Raw genomic sequence first — 20207 nt, forward strand, 5'->3', positions numbered from 1 at the left:
ATTTCGTGATGGCATCACTCACCCCAATGCCCCAATCACCAGAAGAAGATTCCTGTTTATTTTGGGTACCCCCTCATAGGTACCTCAGACTATACCTCGTGCCTCACTGGCTTCTTTCTTTTACTCCAATGTAATGGGGTCACTTTAAACGATGCATGACTTTACTCTGTTCTTCTATGCACTTGGCAGCCATGGAGTAAGGAAAGACGTGGCGTCTACTCTGGCACAAGTTGTCCCATGGAAACATTTGAGCAATAAGCTGTCAAGTATTAGTTCTGGAGTCAGTTTTCTGCACATAGTTTACTACTCATGTCTGCAACTGTTATTCTGTATTTGCTGTGGTATATTCCAATGAACAGTAACTGGCATCTTGTACAGTGGCATAAAGTTCAGTATATTACAAATATTACATAACTGACCTTTAGTAAAGCCTTAGAGGGGAAGGCACATTGCAGGCTATGCCGTTCTTATGTATTTCTCTTTTTATCATGTAGGACCTTCGAATCGAGGAACTTACATTGCTTCTAAATCAATATAGACGGGTAAAGAACTTTGTGATGGCAACACATGGTGAGTTGTGGTATATATTGCAGACTGCTCTAAATAACTGCTACCCATGTGGCATCACAGGGGCGCATGCAGCCATATGGTACAGCTGCCTGTCTCAAGACATGAGCTCCTTAGTTTTCTCCTGTCTATAGTCTAATATGTTCTTTCCATAAAATGAAGAACCGTTCTCAGATCTGTTTCGGATTCCTTCCCTTCATATTGTACTTGTTCTAGCTAATAAAGTAGTGGAGATGGAGAATGCAGCAAAAAAGGTTGTGTGTGTGCCCATCATACAGAGATCTCTCCTACCATGTATTTATACCTAGGACTGTAACAAGGGGGCGCCCTCTACATCTAGAGGAAAAAAGGTTTATACATTAACATAGAAGGAGGTTCTTTACTGTAAGAGCAGTGAGATTATGGAACTCTCTGCCTGAGGATGTGGGGATGGCGAACTCACTAAAAGAGTACAAGAGGGGTCTGGACGCCTTTCATACAATAATAATATGTTATATCACTGATTACTTCAGAAGGGTCAGTTATCCGGGGATTTTTCTGGCTGTCACCCCTTGATCGGACCTATGTCTGAATTTGTCATTAGGACTTTAATAGAGGCCATGTTTATGACCCAAACAATATGTTGGGGTGCCCATTATATTTAAGTCAACAGCTAGATTGGTGGGATAGTTAGTGTTATATAGATGCTCCAAAGTAAAAAGGAGTTGTGCTGTATAATGCCTATGAAATACTAAATTGCAAAATAATTAGCTTGTCTCTGAACAGTTACTTAGCAAATATCTTATAGCAGCATTTTATGCCACTATTATGGGACACCACAATGCAACCATCAATAGATGACTTTGTTTCGGTGAGCTCAGGGTATGCCATAAATAGGGGTGCACATAGAACTCATAGGGCCCCATAGCAAAACTCATATTTTTACCCACCCTCCCCCAGAAATAGAAAAATAAATAAATATTATATACACTGGGCTCAGATACTGCAGTTCAGCTCTAGTGAGTCTCTCAATAATGCAGTCAGAATAGTTCTCCACAGTGTTAGTGATTACAGTGCAGTTACCTCAAGTGATCACAGGTGATATCTTGTCTGATTGCTGGTGTCCTTTTTTTTTTTTCTTCTGTATCTGAGCCCAGACCGCAATGATGATTTCTTCCAGCCACGACTCATCTCTACACACACTCCCCATCCTGCTGGTTTCCCCTCTGTGCCCCTCCCAGTTATAGTGCCCCTTCTGTACTCCCTTTAAAACTCTAGTCAGAACCAGAAGAGCCAGCTTCCTACCTCACACTACTGCTGGATGCCGTCCAGCTCCATGCACAGCATAGTCTGACTTCTCTCCCATCTCATGCTCTCAGTATAGTATAAGTGATGGAGACGGGAAGGAGTTGAGCTATGCTCTGACTGACCTGTGGAGCACCTGGCAGTAGTGTAAGGTAGGAAGACATTTTTGCAGATTTTGGACCTTGCCCACCTCGGAGATCCTGTAAAGTCTCTCTTAGTCTATTCAGGTGGACTGCTCTCCTCATAGAAGTCAATGGAGATGTGGGTATGCTTGCCAAAAATGGATAACCATGGTGACTATGGTGATCTAAGTCTGGTTCAGTAAATCCAAGGTGGACGCAGGTATTGTGGTCACCACACAGACATAACAAAAGTGCAGTGTGAAAGTGGTCTAACATTGGAAATGCTGACTTGCTTGCACAGACCTGGTCAATCCTACCTCCTGTCTCAGTCTTGGGAATGGGAGGTCAAATCTCCAGTCAAAACAGTTTAACTTTTGGCGTGGAGATTGTTTTGTTGTGTTCCCCTTTAATGCAGCGCTCAAATGTCTTACTGATGAATGTGTGCATTGTATACGGTACATTCTTATATGGACTATTTTGTAGGAAACCGAATACACAGCTAATTAACCCTTGCTCTGCTGTGCCGTAATTGTGCTCAGTTTGCTAATTTATGCTGCCACTATTTGTGAGCCTTACAATAAACACCCTCGTAACGTCTAGAATAGTTTCCAGATTGTCTGGATTTCAGCTTAATATTTACTTATTTTTCTTATTTAGACCCCAGTGGTATTTTTTACTATTTGCTCCTATTAGAAAGGAATGTGAACCTTTAAAGTAAAAGCCCTTTATTACATATTAATGGCATAAAACCTTTATTGTGTGGAAATATCATTTACTGAGGCTTGCAGCCACATCAATACTGCAGAACAGCCATTACTATTGAAGCATCTTAGTATGCATTTGTGGGGATGGTGATTTGGATCCATATATATAAAAAGGCTTAAGTGCCAGAGCACAGGGCAGGAAGTGTTGTCATAGTGCCAATGGATCAAAGGAGCTTTAAGCCTGTAGGTTCAGCCAGGCATGTTGTTAGATTATGAAGGGTGGTTGCAGAAGGGCTCAGTGCAGATCCAGGTGGAAGCGGTGATCTTTGGTGCTAGTGTAGATGGTTAGCGGGTGTAGGTTTGTTTGAGCATCCACGGGCACCTCTGAGAGCTAGATGAAGGAATCTGAACGTTCCCATAGGAAACTATTGCGCGCCTAGCTCCCTGTGTGAATGAGCCCTTGCGGGAAGAATAATGGGTTAAAAGAAACAAAAAAAACTTAGGCCTACATTTCCAATAGCCGTCACAGAGTAGTAGTGTTCTTCCATACCCTGTTGGTCCGATCCTGAAAGAGATTGCAGTCATCACATGTCATTCATCAATCACGTGACCACTCAGCCAATCACTATCCTCGGTGGGCATCTGTGCATAATAGGCGTGTGCCCGCTAAGGTAACTAATTGGCTGAGCAGTCATGTGAGCGATGAATGGCAAATGACCTCTGCAGACTCTTCCGGGATCGGACTGGAGCTACTGGAGCAGCGGTGCTGCATGGTGGGGGCTATCAGGCAGGTGAGCGTAGGTTATTTTTCTTTCTTTTAACTCTTTAACTCACTCTTGGCAGATTTTTTTAACACTCGGAAAAACCTTTTAAGAAAATCTTATAGGGAATCTGTTATCAGTCCTGCGGCAACCGCCTACACCGATAAAGCAATGACATAGCACACATTTCCAAAGTTAGTTTATTAGACATCCTGGTTAGACCATACCTTTTAAAAGAAGGTTTTCATATTTCCTGTGTTGCATGCGAGAAGTTTGGTGGACTGGCCAGATTGTCTCTGCTGGCCTGTTCACCTCCCCGATACTGGGATGTGGAGACGTTCTCCCCGTTATCAACACGGCATGAAGCTCTCATGAAGGTGCTGGGGGCTCGGGGATCGGCGCATGTGCAGTTCATCTGTCCCTTTTGTGAGCAAATTCAGTAGATTCAACTGCGTGTGCCACTAATACCCCACTTCCAGGCCTTCAATCGGTTTGATTGCCGGGTTGATGACATGGAGGGCATCTCCACGTCACAATAACAGAAAGGGGCGACATTAGTGGAGGTACGCATATCTTGCAGAGACGGTTTGACCAACCCACCGGAGTCGGTCTAGCCTGTTCACCGGACCGCTTGCTATGAATTGGCACACGGTATGAAAAATATGAATACCTTCTTTTTAAAAAGTATGATTTGAACAGGATGTCTAACAAAATAACTTTGTAACGGTGCACTACTTCACTATTTTATCTGTAATGGCGATTCTATAGCCACAGAACTGATGACGGGTTCCCTTTAAATTGAAAGATGAACTCATCAAGATGAGAGCACCACTTTAAGTCCCCCCATCAATAAGTTGATCATCGCAGATCGGGCTTCAGAAACTTTCACAGTTACCTGGGGGAAATTGCTGGTGATCGTAGATGGGAACTGTAGCATCACATGTATGCCATGTAGTTGAGTTAACCCAATGAAATGCCAATGATTTGGATGCCCAACAAAAATTGTGAAATTGCTGTTTATGGTGTGAGCTTTTTCTATGTTTTTATTATCTTAGGTTCCTCTGAAAGATTACTTTCTGTTAACAGTGAAGATGAGGTGGAGTCTACCATAAAGAAACTGATTCCTAAAAATAACCAGACCTTGGAGTTAATGAAGTCGGAGGTAACGTTGAGCACATGTTTCTTGGATCCTAGTTATTTGGTCTGGCCCGGTAACTTGAAAGGGTCCAGAAAAGAGCAATGTGCATCGTTTGACAATAGATCTGAAATACACCTTCATTTCACAGATGCGCTTCTAGTGACAAATAAAAAACGCTCATCTGTTTGCACTCTAGGCTTCTCTTGCTTTCTGTATGGTAGCTAGTTCCTGTCAGCCATATTGGTTCTCATGAGGCTGATTTCTCTAGTTATCCAAAGAGTCTTCTCCCATCATTCTCACTTACAATCCATGAGAGCACCTTCTGTAGAGAGATGGCGGACTAGGTCTCCATTAGGGCGAGCACCACCTCTCACATACCACTTATGTACTTGATACCAATGGTTTTGCTTACGTAAAGTTCTCATAGAAAACCACAAGTTGGTCACAAGTGACTTTCCCCTATTTGCCCATCTAGCTCCATCCTTAAAGCTTGTATCTACCTTGTCTCCTACAGGTGTGTCCCACTGTGTCACCTCCAGCCTCGCCAACTGCACCAACGTCACCGCCTCAAAATATCCTAGAAAATGGGTAAGAGCCGCAAACTATTGAGGAGAACTATGTTAGATCAATGAACCTGTTGAGAAATTGCTAATTGATTATCGCCATGATTCTTAACCATACACTAATTAGGAACTAGTACACAAAGTAGTCCTCAAACATTTGTACCATAATATTCCACTATGTGAAAAACAATGTTGCAAGTAAAGGAGGCCTTCAAATGCATGATTGCACCATTATGAGTGACTGTGAGCTCAGCATTCAGTTCTCCATATTTTTGGATTCGGGATTACAACTGCAGCGATATTAATAAACTGCTATTGTCTACAGGGGTACATAAAGTTTAGAGAGTTTTAGACCCCTATGGATGGCAGTACTGAGATCTGAGAAGTTCGGGATAGGGGGAACAACTGCCGAAGTGGCTTGGTGCTCACCCTCGTACGGTTGACTGGTCACAGCAATTTTCTATGGTGACCAGGCTGCCATAATACTGCTACTGGCCAAGTCCATATTGGGCAGAGTGAGTCCGGTCACCCACCCCTTGTTGAGGAACATTCTGAAATAACGCACTTGGTGGTTGCAAGCTTGCAGATTTTTACTCAACTTTCCTTGGATAAACGATAAAAGTCAGATCAGTGGAGGTCTCACCACTGAGACCTCTATCTATCTGGAGACGTGGGGGGGTCCCATGTCCACGAACCACAGTGATATGGACACTGAATGAAGCGGCAGTTGCACATGCGCACGACATTGCTCCATTCATTTCAATGGGGCTGACAGAAATGGCCAACTACAAGTGCTCGGCTATTCCAGCAATACTATCAAAGATGAACAGAGCAGCGCCACACTGCACAACTGCCGCTCCATTCAGTCTCCTCACTGGGGGGTTGAGGAGAATGGGGAGATCATGGGACCACCATTCTTGGTATTGGTGGGGGTTTCAGCGGTAAGACCTCTACCGATCAGACTATTATTGCCTGTCCTATGGATAGGCAATAAAGGTCATTTTTGGGATGACCCCTTTAACATGGTCAGCCTAGGTGTTGGATCTGGCTGTGAATTGCCAACATTAAACCACGTTGCAGGAAAGATATTTGCTGTGAGCTTGCCAGATTGCTGTATGTTTATATTACAGTTCTGCTAAGTATCTTGACAAACAGCCATGTCGTCTTATTCTGTAGTTAATTAAAACAGAACGGCGCGGTTCTGCGTTGCATAATGTTTTTACTGAATGTGAAATTGTAACCACAAAGGCTGCTAACATTGAGCCAAGTTACGTACAACACTCTGGGCTGTCTTATATACCTAACCTATATCACACCAGCTTTTTCATTGCTGACACCTAGAGTTCACCCTACCCAATATAGAGATTATTTTGTTTTACTGATGCAGAGCACCAAATCTCCTGCGTAGTCAGAGGTTAAAAAATAACATGCGTTCTACACTCAGCCACGCCACTAGGGGGAGCTTACTATGTACATGGTTATTAAAGGGGTTGTACTTCTAATGACATTGACACTCTATCCAAAGATTGGGGTATAAATGTCTGATCACTGAGATCCAACCGCTGGGGCTACTCTTTTCTCTTCACTATAGGATGAAGGGAGATCAATGCACTTGGCTATTCTCCTCCGTCCCTATAAAAGTGAATAGCAAAGTGGTCATGCAAATGTGCTACTTTTCCATTCAGGTGGGGAACTTGGGGTGCGCAGACGTTGGGATCGTTGGCAGTCTGACCCTAGTGATCAGACATTTATTCCCTATTTTATGGATAGGGAATAGATGTCTTGACTAGGAAAACCCCTTTAAAGGCATCGTGGCATCCAAAAATGGGCTTTTTTATATTAAACTTTTTCTTTCTTTTTTTTTTTTACATTTTTAATGTCACTGTGTATTAAACAGGAATTCTAAAATCCTGCAGTTTCACTCCAGCCGCTAAGGCTAATAACAGTCTGACACTTCCTATACAGTACCACAGCCTTATGAACCAAAGACTGAAGGGGACCAGTTGACTACTATGAGAGTGTTCTAGGCATGTTTTGTGACCTGTGCATTGAACAGTGTGCAGATGAAACGGTGGGCCAGGCACTGATTCACCATGAGCATGGCCGGGGGATGGAGCTATTGAAGTGGATTGCTAGTGGTTGTCCAGGTTACACTTTGGTGAACTTGCTCCAGAACTTGTTCCAATGTGGACAAATAACCCACTAGCAGCATTGAGCTTGCAAACTTGTCATTCACATGGCAAGGTGTTGGTAATTTTTTTCCACCAGTCCCTTAAAGAGTTACCATTGTCACCACCAGCAAAGTGAATTCCCTTGAGCAGATCCACATGGCTCCTATGTTATGGAAAGATGGGTATCCACTTTCATTGTAATCTTGCCTGTGATAATGAGATTACTGCTGAAAAGTTTTCTCTACATATCAGGAAGTGTCAGACTATTATTAGACTTAAGCCTCTTTCACACAGGACTGTTAGGCACTTCAGTGCCCGACAGCCATGCCAGAGAAAAGCACTGGAGCAATCATCGCTCAGTGATGGTAGGCTGGGCGGGCCGGGGATTGTTTCGGCCCACCAGCCTCCATTCACAGTACAGACCATCGTTCATAGATGAACGACAGCCTGTTTACACAGAACGAGGCAGGTAAAGACCAAAGATGACTTTTAGGTCTGCATGGAAGACCGATTTATAGTTGATTAGTGTTTCATTACATGCGTTCACACAGCTCAATTGTGCAAACCGCCTGATCTAATGATCAGGGCTTTAGTGGTTAGAATGAAAACTGCATGATATTACGATTTTTAAAAAAATATAGATTAATATAGATTGTGACACGGAAAAAAATCACCAACAACTTTATAAAAATGTTTAATGTAAAAACTTTATTTAAAGAATAATCTTTTTCTGAATACACTTTCTCTTTAAATCTGTGTCTATAGAGGGGATTTAGAGGTCTATCAGAAAAATAGATCTCAGACTTTAATATGTCTTTTTAAATTTTAGATAAAAAAAACAACAAAATGGTTGTCAATGGTAGACATATGTTTTTAGGGGACCATTGTGGCACAGGGCCAGACTTGGGAAATGTCCTGGGTCTCATGACTTGTGAAGTTGTAACATTGTTCAATGATCTGTCTGCACCAGACTGTGGTGTTGTCTCTATTAGTGATCAAGAGTTGCCTATTTAAAGTCCAAACATCAAAACCTTGGTTGTAATATTTGACAGGATTGGCACACCCGATCCTCCTGAAAATACGAACTCACCGCAAGAAGAAAACGTAGAGCACAAGAATAGGTGAGAAATCCTTTGCTGGCAAAGTAACCCAATCTGTGAAATGATGTTACTATTTATGAAGACTCTTTAGGAAAAGTTGAATGTTTCTGGCTGTGTTTTCCTTAAATAGAGTCCATCCCCGACATCTGTCCACGAGCTTGGAAGATTTGCAAAGTGGATCTACGGAAAAGGTACAATAATCACATAAACATAAACAATGTAAGAGCAGATTCTCATTTAGATAAGTCATCCAGTTCTGTGTAATCAGGTAATTATTGCAGAAAATATTCTAGAACCCATATTAACCAAATTCAGGATATATAGCAAATTACAAATGTGATATAAACCACTGAGTAAAAGCCAGTTTAACTTCAGTAAAAAGAATTTAAAGGGAATGAGCCTATGAAAGGCAGGCATGATTCTGGACCCCATGGCAGTTCCTAAATATCATACAAGATAGATGTACACTCAGTGGTAATAACAGGTTCTAGTGATGACAGAAGAAATGGGTCTGTGAGATCCAACATCATAAGGCCAAGATCATCTACCACTTAAATCTGCAAATTAAATTACGATACTACTGTACAGGTTAGAAATTGGGTTAGGTAAGAGCTAGAATTTAGCAAAGATAGGTATAGCAAATCCAATACATATGCTGCATAAAATTTTATCATCAGTCATTCTAATTTCACTTATTAATCCTTAAATATCAACATGCAATGCGGGTTCTGAGAACGGTATAATCCGGAAAAGCCAGACCCATCTGTGAAAGGGAATATGAGATTATGGGGAAAAGTATTAGGAGGTTGCATGATTCAGATACTGGCACATTGTATCTTGCCCTTACAGATTCTTATGTGTAATAAGTAAGCTGTGTGCATGTCTTCTAATAAATATCTTAATTGCTGACTGGTGGGGGACAGATTTTCCTGCATGTCTGTTTGCAGTACGCAGCATCTACTTATTTTGATCTCATGTTTTTAAAGATTTAACAACAATATGTGCTTTTTTTTGCAAAAAACCTCTACATATGACTACAGTTAATTTTAAGTGAAACTCCAATCTGAAACTAAGGCAATACCTATCCATTTGCCCTATTAGGCACCATAGAAGGAAACCCTCAACTTGGAACACTCCTCTACTAGCCGGAGTAGAGAGCCAATAACAAAAACCATCTCTTGCTCTCTTGTATTCAGCTCCACCATTTATTACATGGTCCTTCAACCATTATATAATCTGTTCACTCTCCATTGGACAGTTTGGCCCAGGTTCATTAGAAAAAAGGCTTGTTATGTTGAGTGAAACCGTTTATAATCTTACTGGTGGAGCCTTGGTCCTCCCTGCTTCCTCCGGTTCATGACATCCCCATCATCTGCATAGAGCGATATTGTGATCTACCCCATCCACTGCATAGATAAATACTTCTAATATACAGAGAACAGGTTGGATCATGATCCCACTCCACAAAGAAAGTAAGGTTGACATGAACCAAAAGGAGGAAGAACCTCCTTCTTCAGGCCTTCTCAAAGTTTTTATTGCCTTTTTTCCCCTCAACTCTATGACAACGTCATTGTCTACATGCAGTGGCATTCTTATCTAACTCTTCTACTATTTTAGTTAATCTCTCCATTGGATTTTGTAATATGTAGTCGAAGGTTATTTATACAGGACACCAGTTGGATCATGACCGTACATCATGCAGACAATTGGGCATATTTACTATGTCCTGTACGTCAGGCGTACAAGAGTCACAAATCATGGTGCATGCCATAATTTGACATTTTTGTCCTTTTTATGCCAACCTCCACCACTTTTCTAAAAGTGTGTGGCTAAGAAAAAAGGGGTTGGGGCCTTTGCAAGCCAATCAGTTTAGTATACTTCAGAAACTGCTGTAAATTATAGCTTAAACCTGTGCCAACACATAACTGGCATATATTTGACAGAGGGCCTGAGAGATGCGCCAACTGCATTAAGAGGCTTGTGCCTCCTAATACATTAGGTACGCGTTACAGCAGCATCACCATTACTTAAGACTGGCATCTAAAACACCAGTCTAAGTGAATATACCCCAATAAGATTAATATTACCCATAGTAGGAAGACCTGAGACCTCCTCAAGAAACCACCATTAAGATTTTGTGGTGATAAGCAATTAACCCCTTCAAATCTCCACTTTAAATCTTCTCTCGCTTGATTGAGAGAGGCTTCTTGTACAGATGCTTAAAATTTTTAACACAAATTTAGCGGCGATATGTATAATTCTAATTGTCAGCTTCTGTAAGTAGGAGAACTCTCTAAATACACAAGAGACGCACAGTATTCACTCTTCAGTGTTCAGTCAACAACAGTTCGAGGAATAGCTATTTTGTTAGAGGGGAATAATTGTCTCTTGTGCATTATCATTCCGGTCATTAAAATATTCTTTTTATGTCGGGCAATGCGGTGTTAAATATTTACCTAAACCAACTGTTATGTGACTAGCAGCATGCTATGTTCATTATTATTGAACAGTTTTAGTCACTTTGGATATATGTGGCATTACCCCAAGCCATTTACTCCTGTCTACGATTCATCCTGTCCACCTAAATTCTTATACTACAGTCCATAATCTATAATCCTGATGACAGGTTTGACATAAAGGAAACCCCCTTGTTACAGTCACAGTCCATGTAGAAAAACTTTGGTGGAGAGGGGTATGAGATCTGAAGTCTTGAGACCTGTATTTTTAGGTCCTGCTCTTGAGGTCCAGTGTTCTTTCTTGGATCTCAAGAGCAGGGCTTTTTCTTCAAGGGCCTTTCTCACCTGTATAGTATTTTGGAAATCCCAAAAACATGACATGTTCAGAATATTTAAGGACTGGATTTGAGTTCTGGTAATCTGGAAGTTTTGGTTAATCGGCAATGTACAAAAATGGACACAGTTCTGAATTGCCAAGAAATCACTAATGGTTCGCCATTGAACCAGGAGCATGGAAAAGTGTGAAAGCCGGGATAGACCATCCTCTTTCTAATTAGCCTGCTCTGAGAACCATAGTAACATAGTACGTTAGGCTGAAAAAAAACATGTCCATCCAGTTCAGCCTATCTTTCCCCCAGTGAGATAGAAGCCAATATTCCCCAATTAAGGGGGAAAAAATTCCTTCCTGACTGGCAATCGATATAATCCCTGGATGATCTACCCTTCTGAAGTAATCAGTGACTATTGTAATGCACAAGAAGGGTGTCCGGGTCTCTCTTAAACTCTTTCATTGAAATCGCCATCACCACGTCCTCAGGCAGAGGGTTCCATAGTCTCACTGCTCTTACAGTCCGTAATCGAGAATCCTAATGACAGGTTTGACGCAGACTAAGCCCGCTTGTTACAGTCACAGTCCTTGTAGAACACCTTTGGTGGAGAGGGGCATGAGATCTGAAAACCTGAGACCTATAAGGTCCAGTGTTCCTCCTTAGTTAAACAGGCAATTGAAGTAGATTCCGGTAGTGTAGCATTTTTTGGGTTCTTTTGTAAATTACTGTAATCACAATACAATGAATGTACATTATATCATAATCACATGAAATTATATCTATCTCATGGGGCATAAATGGGATAAATGGCGTTGAAGTTGTATTTCTTATTCTAACCAGTCACTACAATCCATTTGTGCACAATACTAACAGTTTGGTCTTGTTACTTTTTTCTTCATGTCTTGACACTGTGTAGCATGCTGATGGGGAAATCTCAGAGCCTGTAGTAACAGAGCCTGTTGTAACACCTGAGGTATATTAACTTTATTAAAACTTCTTGTCTTATTAATGAAACGTATGTGTTATTTTTTTTGTATTTTGCAAAATAACTATCTACATCACGCCTGCCTGTATTGTTGCTCACCTTCATCATACTAATTCAATCATGAAAAATAACGGGTGTTAATGGAGTATAACCAAATATATTTACTTCTACAGCAGAGATATTGTCATTTGTAGTTGTCGAAAACAGATGCCCCTTTATGAAATCACAACCCCCTTCCATCTATGTTGCTAGTGCACCCACTTGGGCCTGGCCTGCCGATATGACAAAAAGGCAGAAGGGGATAGTGGTTGTATCAGTACTAGGGGAGATAGGGGTTCAGCGCTGCGCCATATGGGCCCCTTAATCATGACATGTACTGGCCTGCGATAATGACAGAATTGACAAAGCATTCTTACGACACAAGATCAAGCAATATGAACAATATTTTGTAACACTTCTCCTTTTTTGTAGCTTTTATGATCATAAAAATAGCTTAAAGGAACACCCTGGGCAAAACTGATGCCGTGTAGCGACTGAGGGGTGGAGCATGGCACAGGAATTCTCCCCTTGGTGTTCTTTTGGAGCCTTGTCATGTTCTGCCACCTTATTCCCTGTACTAGTCTTAACATGGATAGGAAATCGCTTTTGGTGAAATTTCCAACCAACTTTCTCTCTCCGCTTCCCATGTCGCCCTTAGCTGGAGTCACCAACTTGCAAGTGGTCTTGTTTTGGAGTACAAGACTACCAAAACCATGTGCTGTAACCATGACTTCCACAGTGTCATCTGCAGATTAAACCATACTTCCACCTGACAAAGACTTGGGATGGGATGGGAGGGGGGGGGGGGGGGTAGGGTGCAATCAATTCTCCAACCAAATTGATCAACTTTAATTGGAATTTTGCTTAGGTGTTAGGAATTTAGCTTAGGAGAGGTGGAGACAGAACTACCAGAGCCCACTGCCAAAATTGACATACAAGGGCATGAAGCAGCTTGCAATGTATTGGAATACATGGGAGCTGCAATAGACAGACTCTTAACAATTTTTAGTAACGCTTGCAAATTTATTTTTTTTTACCACAATATAGATAAAATGCAGTGAAAAATATTGATTTAGTAGTGTCCACGGACTTTAAGCATATCTGTCGCCATCCATTTCGACTATGGGATTCACTCTTATTCCTGGGGTCACTATGGGGGAGGTAATCATTTTTATTGGGATCACTATAGGGCTCACTTACTACTAAGGCCAATATGGGGGAGCCTATTACTATACAGTCTTACAATTACAATCAGCCCTTTGAAGGCACCCGTAAGGCTGATGTGGCTCTCGGTAAAAATGAGTTTGACACCCCTGTATCAAGGCTATATATATAATGTATTAATGAGAAAGTGTGTGATGGTCCGCCTTTATCATTAGGCATGCAATTCTGCATTGTGGTATAATATTCTATATCCATTCTAACCAGTGCCTCTTCTAAATGACCTATTTATTTGTCCATGTCAGAGTAAAGTAGATCCAAGGTACCAGACCTTACCAGGAAAACTGTCTCGCTCCACTCCGAATGGGTCCCATGATGGCTACAGAAAACCTGCGTCCCAGAATGCTTTACACATAAACAGTGAACTCAATGGAATCCAGAGTTTGTGTAAGTGAATGGCCATGACTATACAACTGTTACCATGTTATATGTTACAGATCAGGTTTTATCATATGCAGTTCATGTCTCCAGGTACCCATAAATCCATTACAACTGATAATGGACAATAGTCTTGTCTCGGGCTCTGTTAGGACTCTGTCGCAGATTCTGTCAAATTTGTTGGAAAGAAATTGTGCATCGTGCAAGATAGAACCCGACAAGTCCTGGCACTGTTAGTGTTCATCATGTGATGGTCCAGTTCTCCATAATTTTTTTTTATGTCCTTATGATGACATAAAAAAACTGAAAAGGCAAAGTAGATGTGAACAAAACCTAATGATGGTTCCTATAGAGCAAAATCAAGATGGCCCTTACGGGGGTCAAGAAAATTTGCTGGTGCTCGGTCACACTTGGCCTTAATGCTATGTTGCTATGTGTGTGCTCAAAGGGATTCCTTGGCATGCTCACACTGCCCATTAGGATAAAGGAATTGAATTAGGCCAATTTCTTGTTGGGCTCCATATAAGCATCCGTGGTTGTAGTATACCAGTACTTACCGCCTTCCATAAAGCTTAATCCATCTAGGTGACATATCAAGATCTTCATACTAAAGTAGAGATCTAGATGTTATACTTCCTATACCAGTGGTGCCTTGCCCTTAGGACCTTTACTTCCTATCCCTGGTGACTAAGTGGCAAGAGTAGACTTCTGCCAGTGCTAAGGCTGGAAGTAAAGTTCCTAGGTAAGTATAAATTTGTTTAATTTTAGAGGGGACCAGGAGATATACTCTTAAAGTGTTTAAGCCATTTTTTATCTCACTCGATTGATTTATTACTAGCCTCCTCTGATACACTTGGACAGTAATAGCATCTTCATGTAATATAAAGTTCCTTGGAATTGTTTCTCGACCCAGCAGCCATCTCCGTTACCTTTCAGCTTTACTTTCCTGGATTCCACTTCCCTTCAGTTTATGTAATGTCACATTTTACTTCTTTTTGTTTGTTTGCTTTTTTGGGATTGATTTTGAAGATATCATCAGAAGTGCCAGTGCCCCAGTGATAGGTATTGTACCTGTAATGGATAACACCGCATGCGTATGATGTATGTCTGACCTCAGCGGGCATCACCGGTCTTCTTTGATGCAACCTTCAGACTTCATTCGACTTTTCTCTATGTTTAGACATTGTGTGCTTGAGAAAACTAGTTTCATTTACATTTACATTTACAACGGGTTGCATCTATTATGGATGGCTAAAAAAATTGGGTTGACCTAGAGATCATGTCAAACTAGGGTACCTTGGGTCCACCAGAGGGAATGGTTCCAAGTTTACTCCCTCCATCCATGCAGAACATGTACAATGTCTACTGTAAATCGTGATGTACTCTTGGTTGCTATCATGGCACACACAGGTTATTTGTTAATTAGTCAATAAGAAAAAGATCCTAGTGGCAATTGATTGGCTCTAAAGTCACCTCCAAATGCGGTTATATTCTGCTAGACCTTTAGGACCCTTTGTCAGATCCTCTGGTACTCTAGTATGCCAGTCCGACAACCCTAAGTAGAGAATGAACCCTACTCATAATCTGAAACTGGCCTAGTCATGTCACTAGAATGAGATTTGGACTATGTAGCCCCAGTTTTTCATTGAGAAGTGTGGTCATGCTAAAGCGACCCTCCAGTCCTGGACAAACAAAGATGGCCACTCTGCGCCTCTGACTTCCTAATGCACACTATACATTAATATGCATAGGTAGTCCAAGGCGCTACATGCTGCTCTCACTGACAAGTGCTGCCCACGTGGGCAATACCGCCAATCACAGCAGATGTAGTGTCTTAGACTAATGATGCATACTAATGTACGTTGCAACCATCTTTGTCCAGGACCGAAGGATTGCTTTAAAGTGTGAGGATAAAGCCTCCTATACCATGGAAGCATGTTTGGTTTTAAACTATTTCTGGATTACTGGGGGATTTTAAAAGGAGAATGTGCATGGATATCTGCTCGGTGTGCATTTCTGAGTGTGGTGACAGTAAAGATAATTGAAGAGCACCGCATGGAAGTAAGTACAGCATCACAACCATTTTCTTTACCCACACCATTACTGTGATAGACGTCAAACTTTTCTAGAGCTGCATTCACAATTCTGCTAGTTGGTACTGGAAACAGTTGGCAAGCTTGTTGTCAGACACACCCCTAACAATTTAGCTGAGATACAATGCAATGGGAAAGTTCGTTTTTTTTTTTACTATATCAGAAGATCATACATTGTCTCATATACAAATCAATGAAACCATCTCAATGCAAGCACCAATCCAGAAAGCAAAGATGTGACATTCCAGCTCCAAAGCTTGCAGAATTGTGACTATAATGGCACAGGATCAATACAACATGAGTTATGCAACATATTTCAAAGTTCCTAAAGAGTAGCTGCACTAAAACTTTTGACATGTCAGAGCGACTCGTCAAAAGTTTTGATCAGTAGGGGTATAAATGCTGAGACCCCCGCTGATCGCTGAAATGGGGAGACTGCAGTGCTTACTCGAGCGCTGTGCCACCTCAGCTGTCTGTCGGCTCATCTCAAAAGCTGAAGATGGACATATAGACTTCTGTTTATCTATACGTTCATCTTCAGCTGTCAAGAGGAGCCAACAGGAAGTGAAGATGGCCAAAGGGGCACAGAGCTTAAATGAGCACTGCCTCCCCTTCATTTTAGCGATCAGTAGGGATCTCAGCACCTGAACCCCCACTGATCAAAACTTTTGACGTGTTGCTCTGACATGTCAAAAGTTTTTTCAAAAGTCCGGTTACACTTTAACGCTTTATGTAGATTGACAAATATGCCCATGTGAACTGCCCCATGTCCCCGTTTTCATATAGAGCCCTGTGATTTTATATTTACTGTTTGTTGCCCCCAGTGACCTTAATGACCGCTCTTTGGTGCCAGTAACACCTCCTAGATGTTCTCCAAACTTCAGTAAGACCCATCTCTATGTGCCAGGTGTTGGCTTTCACTTAACAAGGAGTTATTGGCAGACTCTGCCCGTTCCGGGGCCAAGTATTTCTCAGCTAGGAATACAATATTTATGTACATACTTTAGTTTTTAGTGACCCTTGTTTTTGTTAATGTTTGTCTTGACATTTCAGAATTCTATAGATTTACTAGAAATTCCACCCTTTTTTGGTTTCAAAAAATAAAATCCTTGGCAAAAATTGAAAAGTCCACATGTTGGACAAGTCCATTTTCGAAATTCATTTTTTCTTGCTCTGTCTAAAACCCCATCCACTTCCATACTGTAACTTGTTGCAGATTTTAAGTGCAGAAATGTTCTACAGAAATATGTAACACATCTAAACGTACCCTCAAATAGACCCATAAGGACACACCCTACACTCCAGAGCTGTCATGGCGGGCTGTAGTTTGCGTAGTGCTACTGGTCAGGTGATGCCACTTCCACTGCGGTTTCTTTGTGAATGCTAGAATATGATTGATGTGCATGAGCTGCCTATAGCCTGCTCCTTCTATGGGCACAGTCACTCCAGGACTATTTTATTGGTAATTTCAGTTATACTTTTCATTTGAACCATGTATTTTATCAAACAGGTGAAACCGAGAACAACCTGGATATCACCTTTAATGACCTCTCCTCAAGTGGGACTGACCCTGGGCCTCACTCTCCGCTCTCCACTGAGGGCAAGAAGAGCCCAAAAGGCATCAAAAAGTTCTGGGGAAAGTAAGTTTCTATTTCCTTTTCATTGTGCTATAGATATGGGTGTTACGATCGTGTGGGCAAACTAAGCAGGGAGCCTACATGATCGTGACCAAGAAACCGGATACGCACGGGTACACACACAGGTTTCCGACAGCTGGCTCTTGTGCTACAGGGAGGATGACATGGCCCTACCTGAGCGGGGACATCGCCCCAATAAAGGGCGGCCCAGCGGTCTTCGGTTCTGGGCCCTAGCTGCTCCTAGGAACCATGCACATGCCACATGACAGGGACAGAACACAGAGCCAGAAAAAACTGCATACAGCAGCCAAAATGCAGCCACTAATAGCAGATAGTAAGCTATATATATAAATTCCAGGTATTAGTTGACATTTGGTACAAAACATGGAAGCTAGCAGGCCACTTCACGGCTCCTGGTTATACTGCTAGTCCCTACACTAACCAGGAGTCCAGCGGCACTGGACACAGTTCACACAGCAAGCTGCAACAGGACAGGACACAGATCGCAAGTCATACAGCAAGCTGACACAAAACTGACAGAAAATAAACGTACAAACGGACAGGAACCAGCAAGACACAGGTCACAGAACAAGAAGTAACATGACTGCTCGCCCTGGAACCCAGATAGACACTGACAGGAGCTGGGTTTATATGTGAGCTCGGACCCAGGGGATTGGCTAGCAGGAGATCACCACACCCAGCTGGCTCTATCATTCACCCCACCTGTGAGATGTGCTGCTATTAAACACATAGTACAACAGATCCCAGCAGCACATCCTGACAATGGGCACATACCTCCCATTTTAATATGTATATGCGTATTAAAGGGGTCGTTCAGATTTGGGGTCTACTTCTTACTAGAAATCACTCCAATTACATGGGCTGTGTGAGGTCACGTTTATGTGGCTGAGTTGCAATTCCAAACTTGGCCCATGGACAAGAATGGCGCTGTTTCTGGGGAAAATTAGGACTCCATGGGAGGTTGTCCAGGATTAGAAAAAAATCCTAATCCGTTATGAGGTTGTACATAATACAGTATATTATAATGCCGGTCTCAAGGAGTGGTGGTCTCATTTTAGGATATGACATTTTCTGGAATTTTCTGCATAATCAGTTCCAGACCCCTGGTCACTTCTGGCAAATGTTCTATAGTATGATAGTAGGCCGGACTTAAAAGGGTGTTCCGTAATATAATAGGGAATAGTTTGCTGATCGTTGGTTGTTCGGCCACCGGGACTCCCACCAATGCAGAGAAATTGCCCCAATGTCCCTAAACTTTGGCAGCAGTGGTTGCTCATCTGCACCACTGCACCATTCTCTTCAATGAGACTAAGAAGATAGTCATGTTCAAGTGCTCAGCAATCTCCATTGAAGTGAATGGCACGGTGGCGTTCATGAGTAACCACTGCTGCCCAAATGCAGGGGCACACCGGGAAAACATTTTTTTGGGATCAATGGGGGTCAGGTCCTCACCGATCCGCATGACTTTAAATTACCAGAATACTCCTTTAATTCTTCCCTTGTGAGCATTATGATAGTATTCCCACTAGTTTTCTTGCAACCTCCTGATCTTTTTCTGCTGCACCCTATGGAGATTGCAGACTACTATAATGGGTGGCAATATTCTGCTGACAGATTTCAACCGCATGAACCTGCACTTGTTTGTTGGGGATGGAGATTTTGGTAGCTACATACATACATACTATATATTCAATAAGTGCTATTTATGTAGATCCGTTGTATGTAGGTATGTTCATCGGTTGATGTAGTAAAGTAGTACAACACTGTGTTTTACAGCTTGGGTAAAAAAGTATATTGAATATGTATGGGCTATATTAATATATAACAAGGAGCCAATGTAAATGCATTCTACATTTCAGAATAAGGAGAAGTCCTTCAGGGAATTTCAATACAGATGAATTAGGATTGTCTGAATTTAAAAGAGGGGGAATGAGAGCTACCGCGGGCCCGAGACTCTCCAGGACAAAGGATCCTTGTAACAAAAACAGGTAATTATCACACAGTCCTGTATATAGAATGTGCAGTATACCGTATATGTCCATTCCATGTGTAAGCCAAGGGAAGGGGGTCAGAAACGTTCTTTTCTCCTTAGGGAGAGCAACTATATACTATAAACTAAGTGAGGAGACTCAAATGGCCACGCACGCTCCTCTGGGTAATATGCAAATAAGGGAGATGGAATAACTCCTCCACAGTGCCACCTATTGAAAGGCAGCATTCCTTCGAGTCAAAGTGGGACTTTTTATACAAGTCTTGTTACAATGACTGGGAATCAAAAGCAAAGCCAGACTCCATGTACATACAGCTGTTTCCGGGTTATTGCCCATCATCAGTGTACAGTAGGAGTCTGGCTTTTGCTAGTGAGAGGCCTGGGACAGGGGTCAGAAACGCTCTTTCTCCTTAGGGAGAGCAACTATATACTATAAACTAAGTGAGGAGACTCAAATGGCCACGCACGCTCCTCTGGGTAATATGCAAATAAGGGAGATGGGATTTATTCCATCTCCCTTATAAGCCAAGGGAAGGCACGCTGGATGGGGCTCCGGACCAGCAGTCCTTGCAACATCACGTCTGTTGGGCACAGACTTGGAATGGGCCTCTTTTTCCAAGGACCTCAATGATCTGCATCTGGCTTTAT

The 20207-nt window shown here is 42.0% G+C and overlaps 1 protein-coding gene across 12 annotated transcripts in view; it reads left to right on the top strand.

The window, feature by feature from the left end:
• Window positions 1-20207, top strand: part of PPFIBP2 (PPFIA binding protein 2) — a 157141-nt gene that overhangs the window by 113485 nt on the left and 23449 nt on the right. For 8 of the 12 annotated variants that reach the window (XM_066583270.1, XM_066583275.1, XM_066583273.1 and 5 more), the window contains 10 exons: window positions 495-570; window positions 4494-4600; window positions 5091-5164; window positions 8363-8431; window positions 8541-8601; window positions 12112-12168; window positions 13686-13827; window positions 14848-14880; window positions 17422-17551; window positions 19429-19557. In XM_066583270.1, coding sequence (XP_066439367.1) covers window positions 495-570; window positions 4494-4600; window positions 5091-5164; window positions 8363-8431; window positions 8541-8601; window positions 12112-12168; window positions 13686-13827; window positions 14848-14880; window positions 17422-17551; window positions 19429-19557 — 878 coding nt within the window. The remainder of the gene's footprint in view (window positions 1-494; window positions 571-4493; window positions 4601-5090; window positions 5165-8362; window positions 8432-8540; window positions 8602-12111; window positions 12169-13685; window positions 13828-14847; window positions 14881-17421; window positions 17552-19428; window positions 19558-20207) is intronic. The other 4 variants (XM_066583271.1, XM_066583281.1, XM_066583282.1 and 1 more) reach the window with 2 other exon arrangements.

This window comes from Eleutherodactylus coqui, chromosome 11 (assembly GCF_035609145.1).
Source record: "Eleutherodactylus coqui strain aEleCoq1 chromosome 11, aEleCoq1.hap1, whole genome shotgun sequence".
In the NCBI taxonomy this organism is placed as follows: domain Eukaryota; kingdom Metazoa; phylum Chordata; class Amphibia; order Anura; family Eleutherodactylidae; genus Eleutherodactylus; species Eleutherodactylus coqui.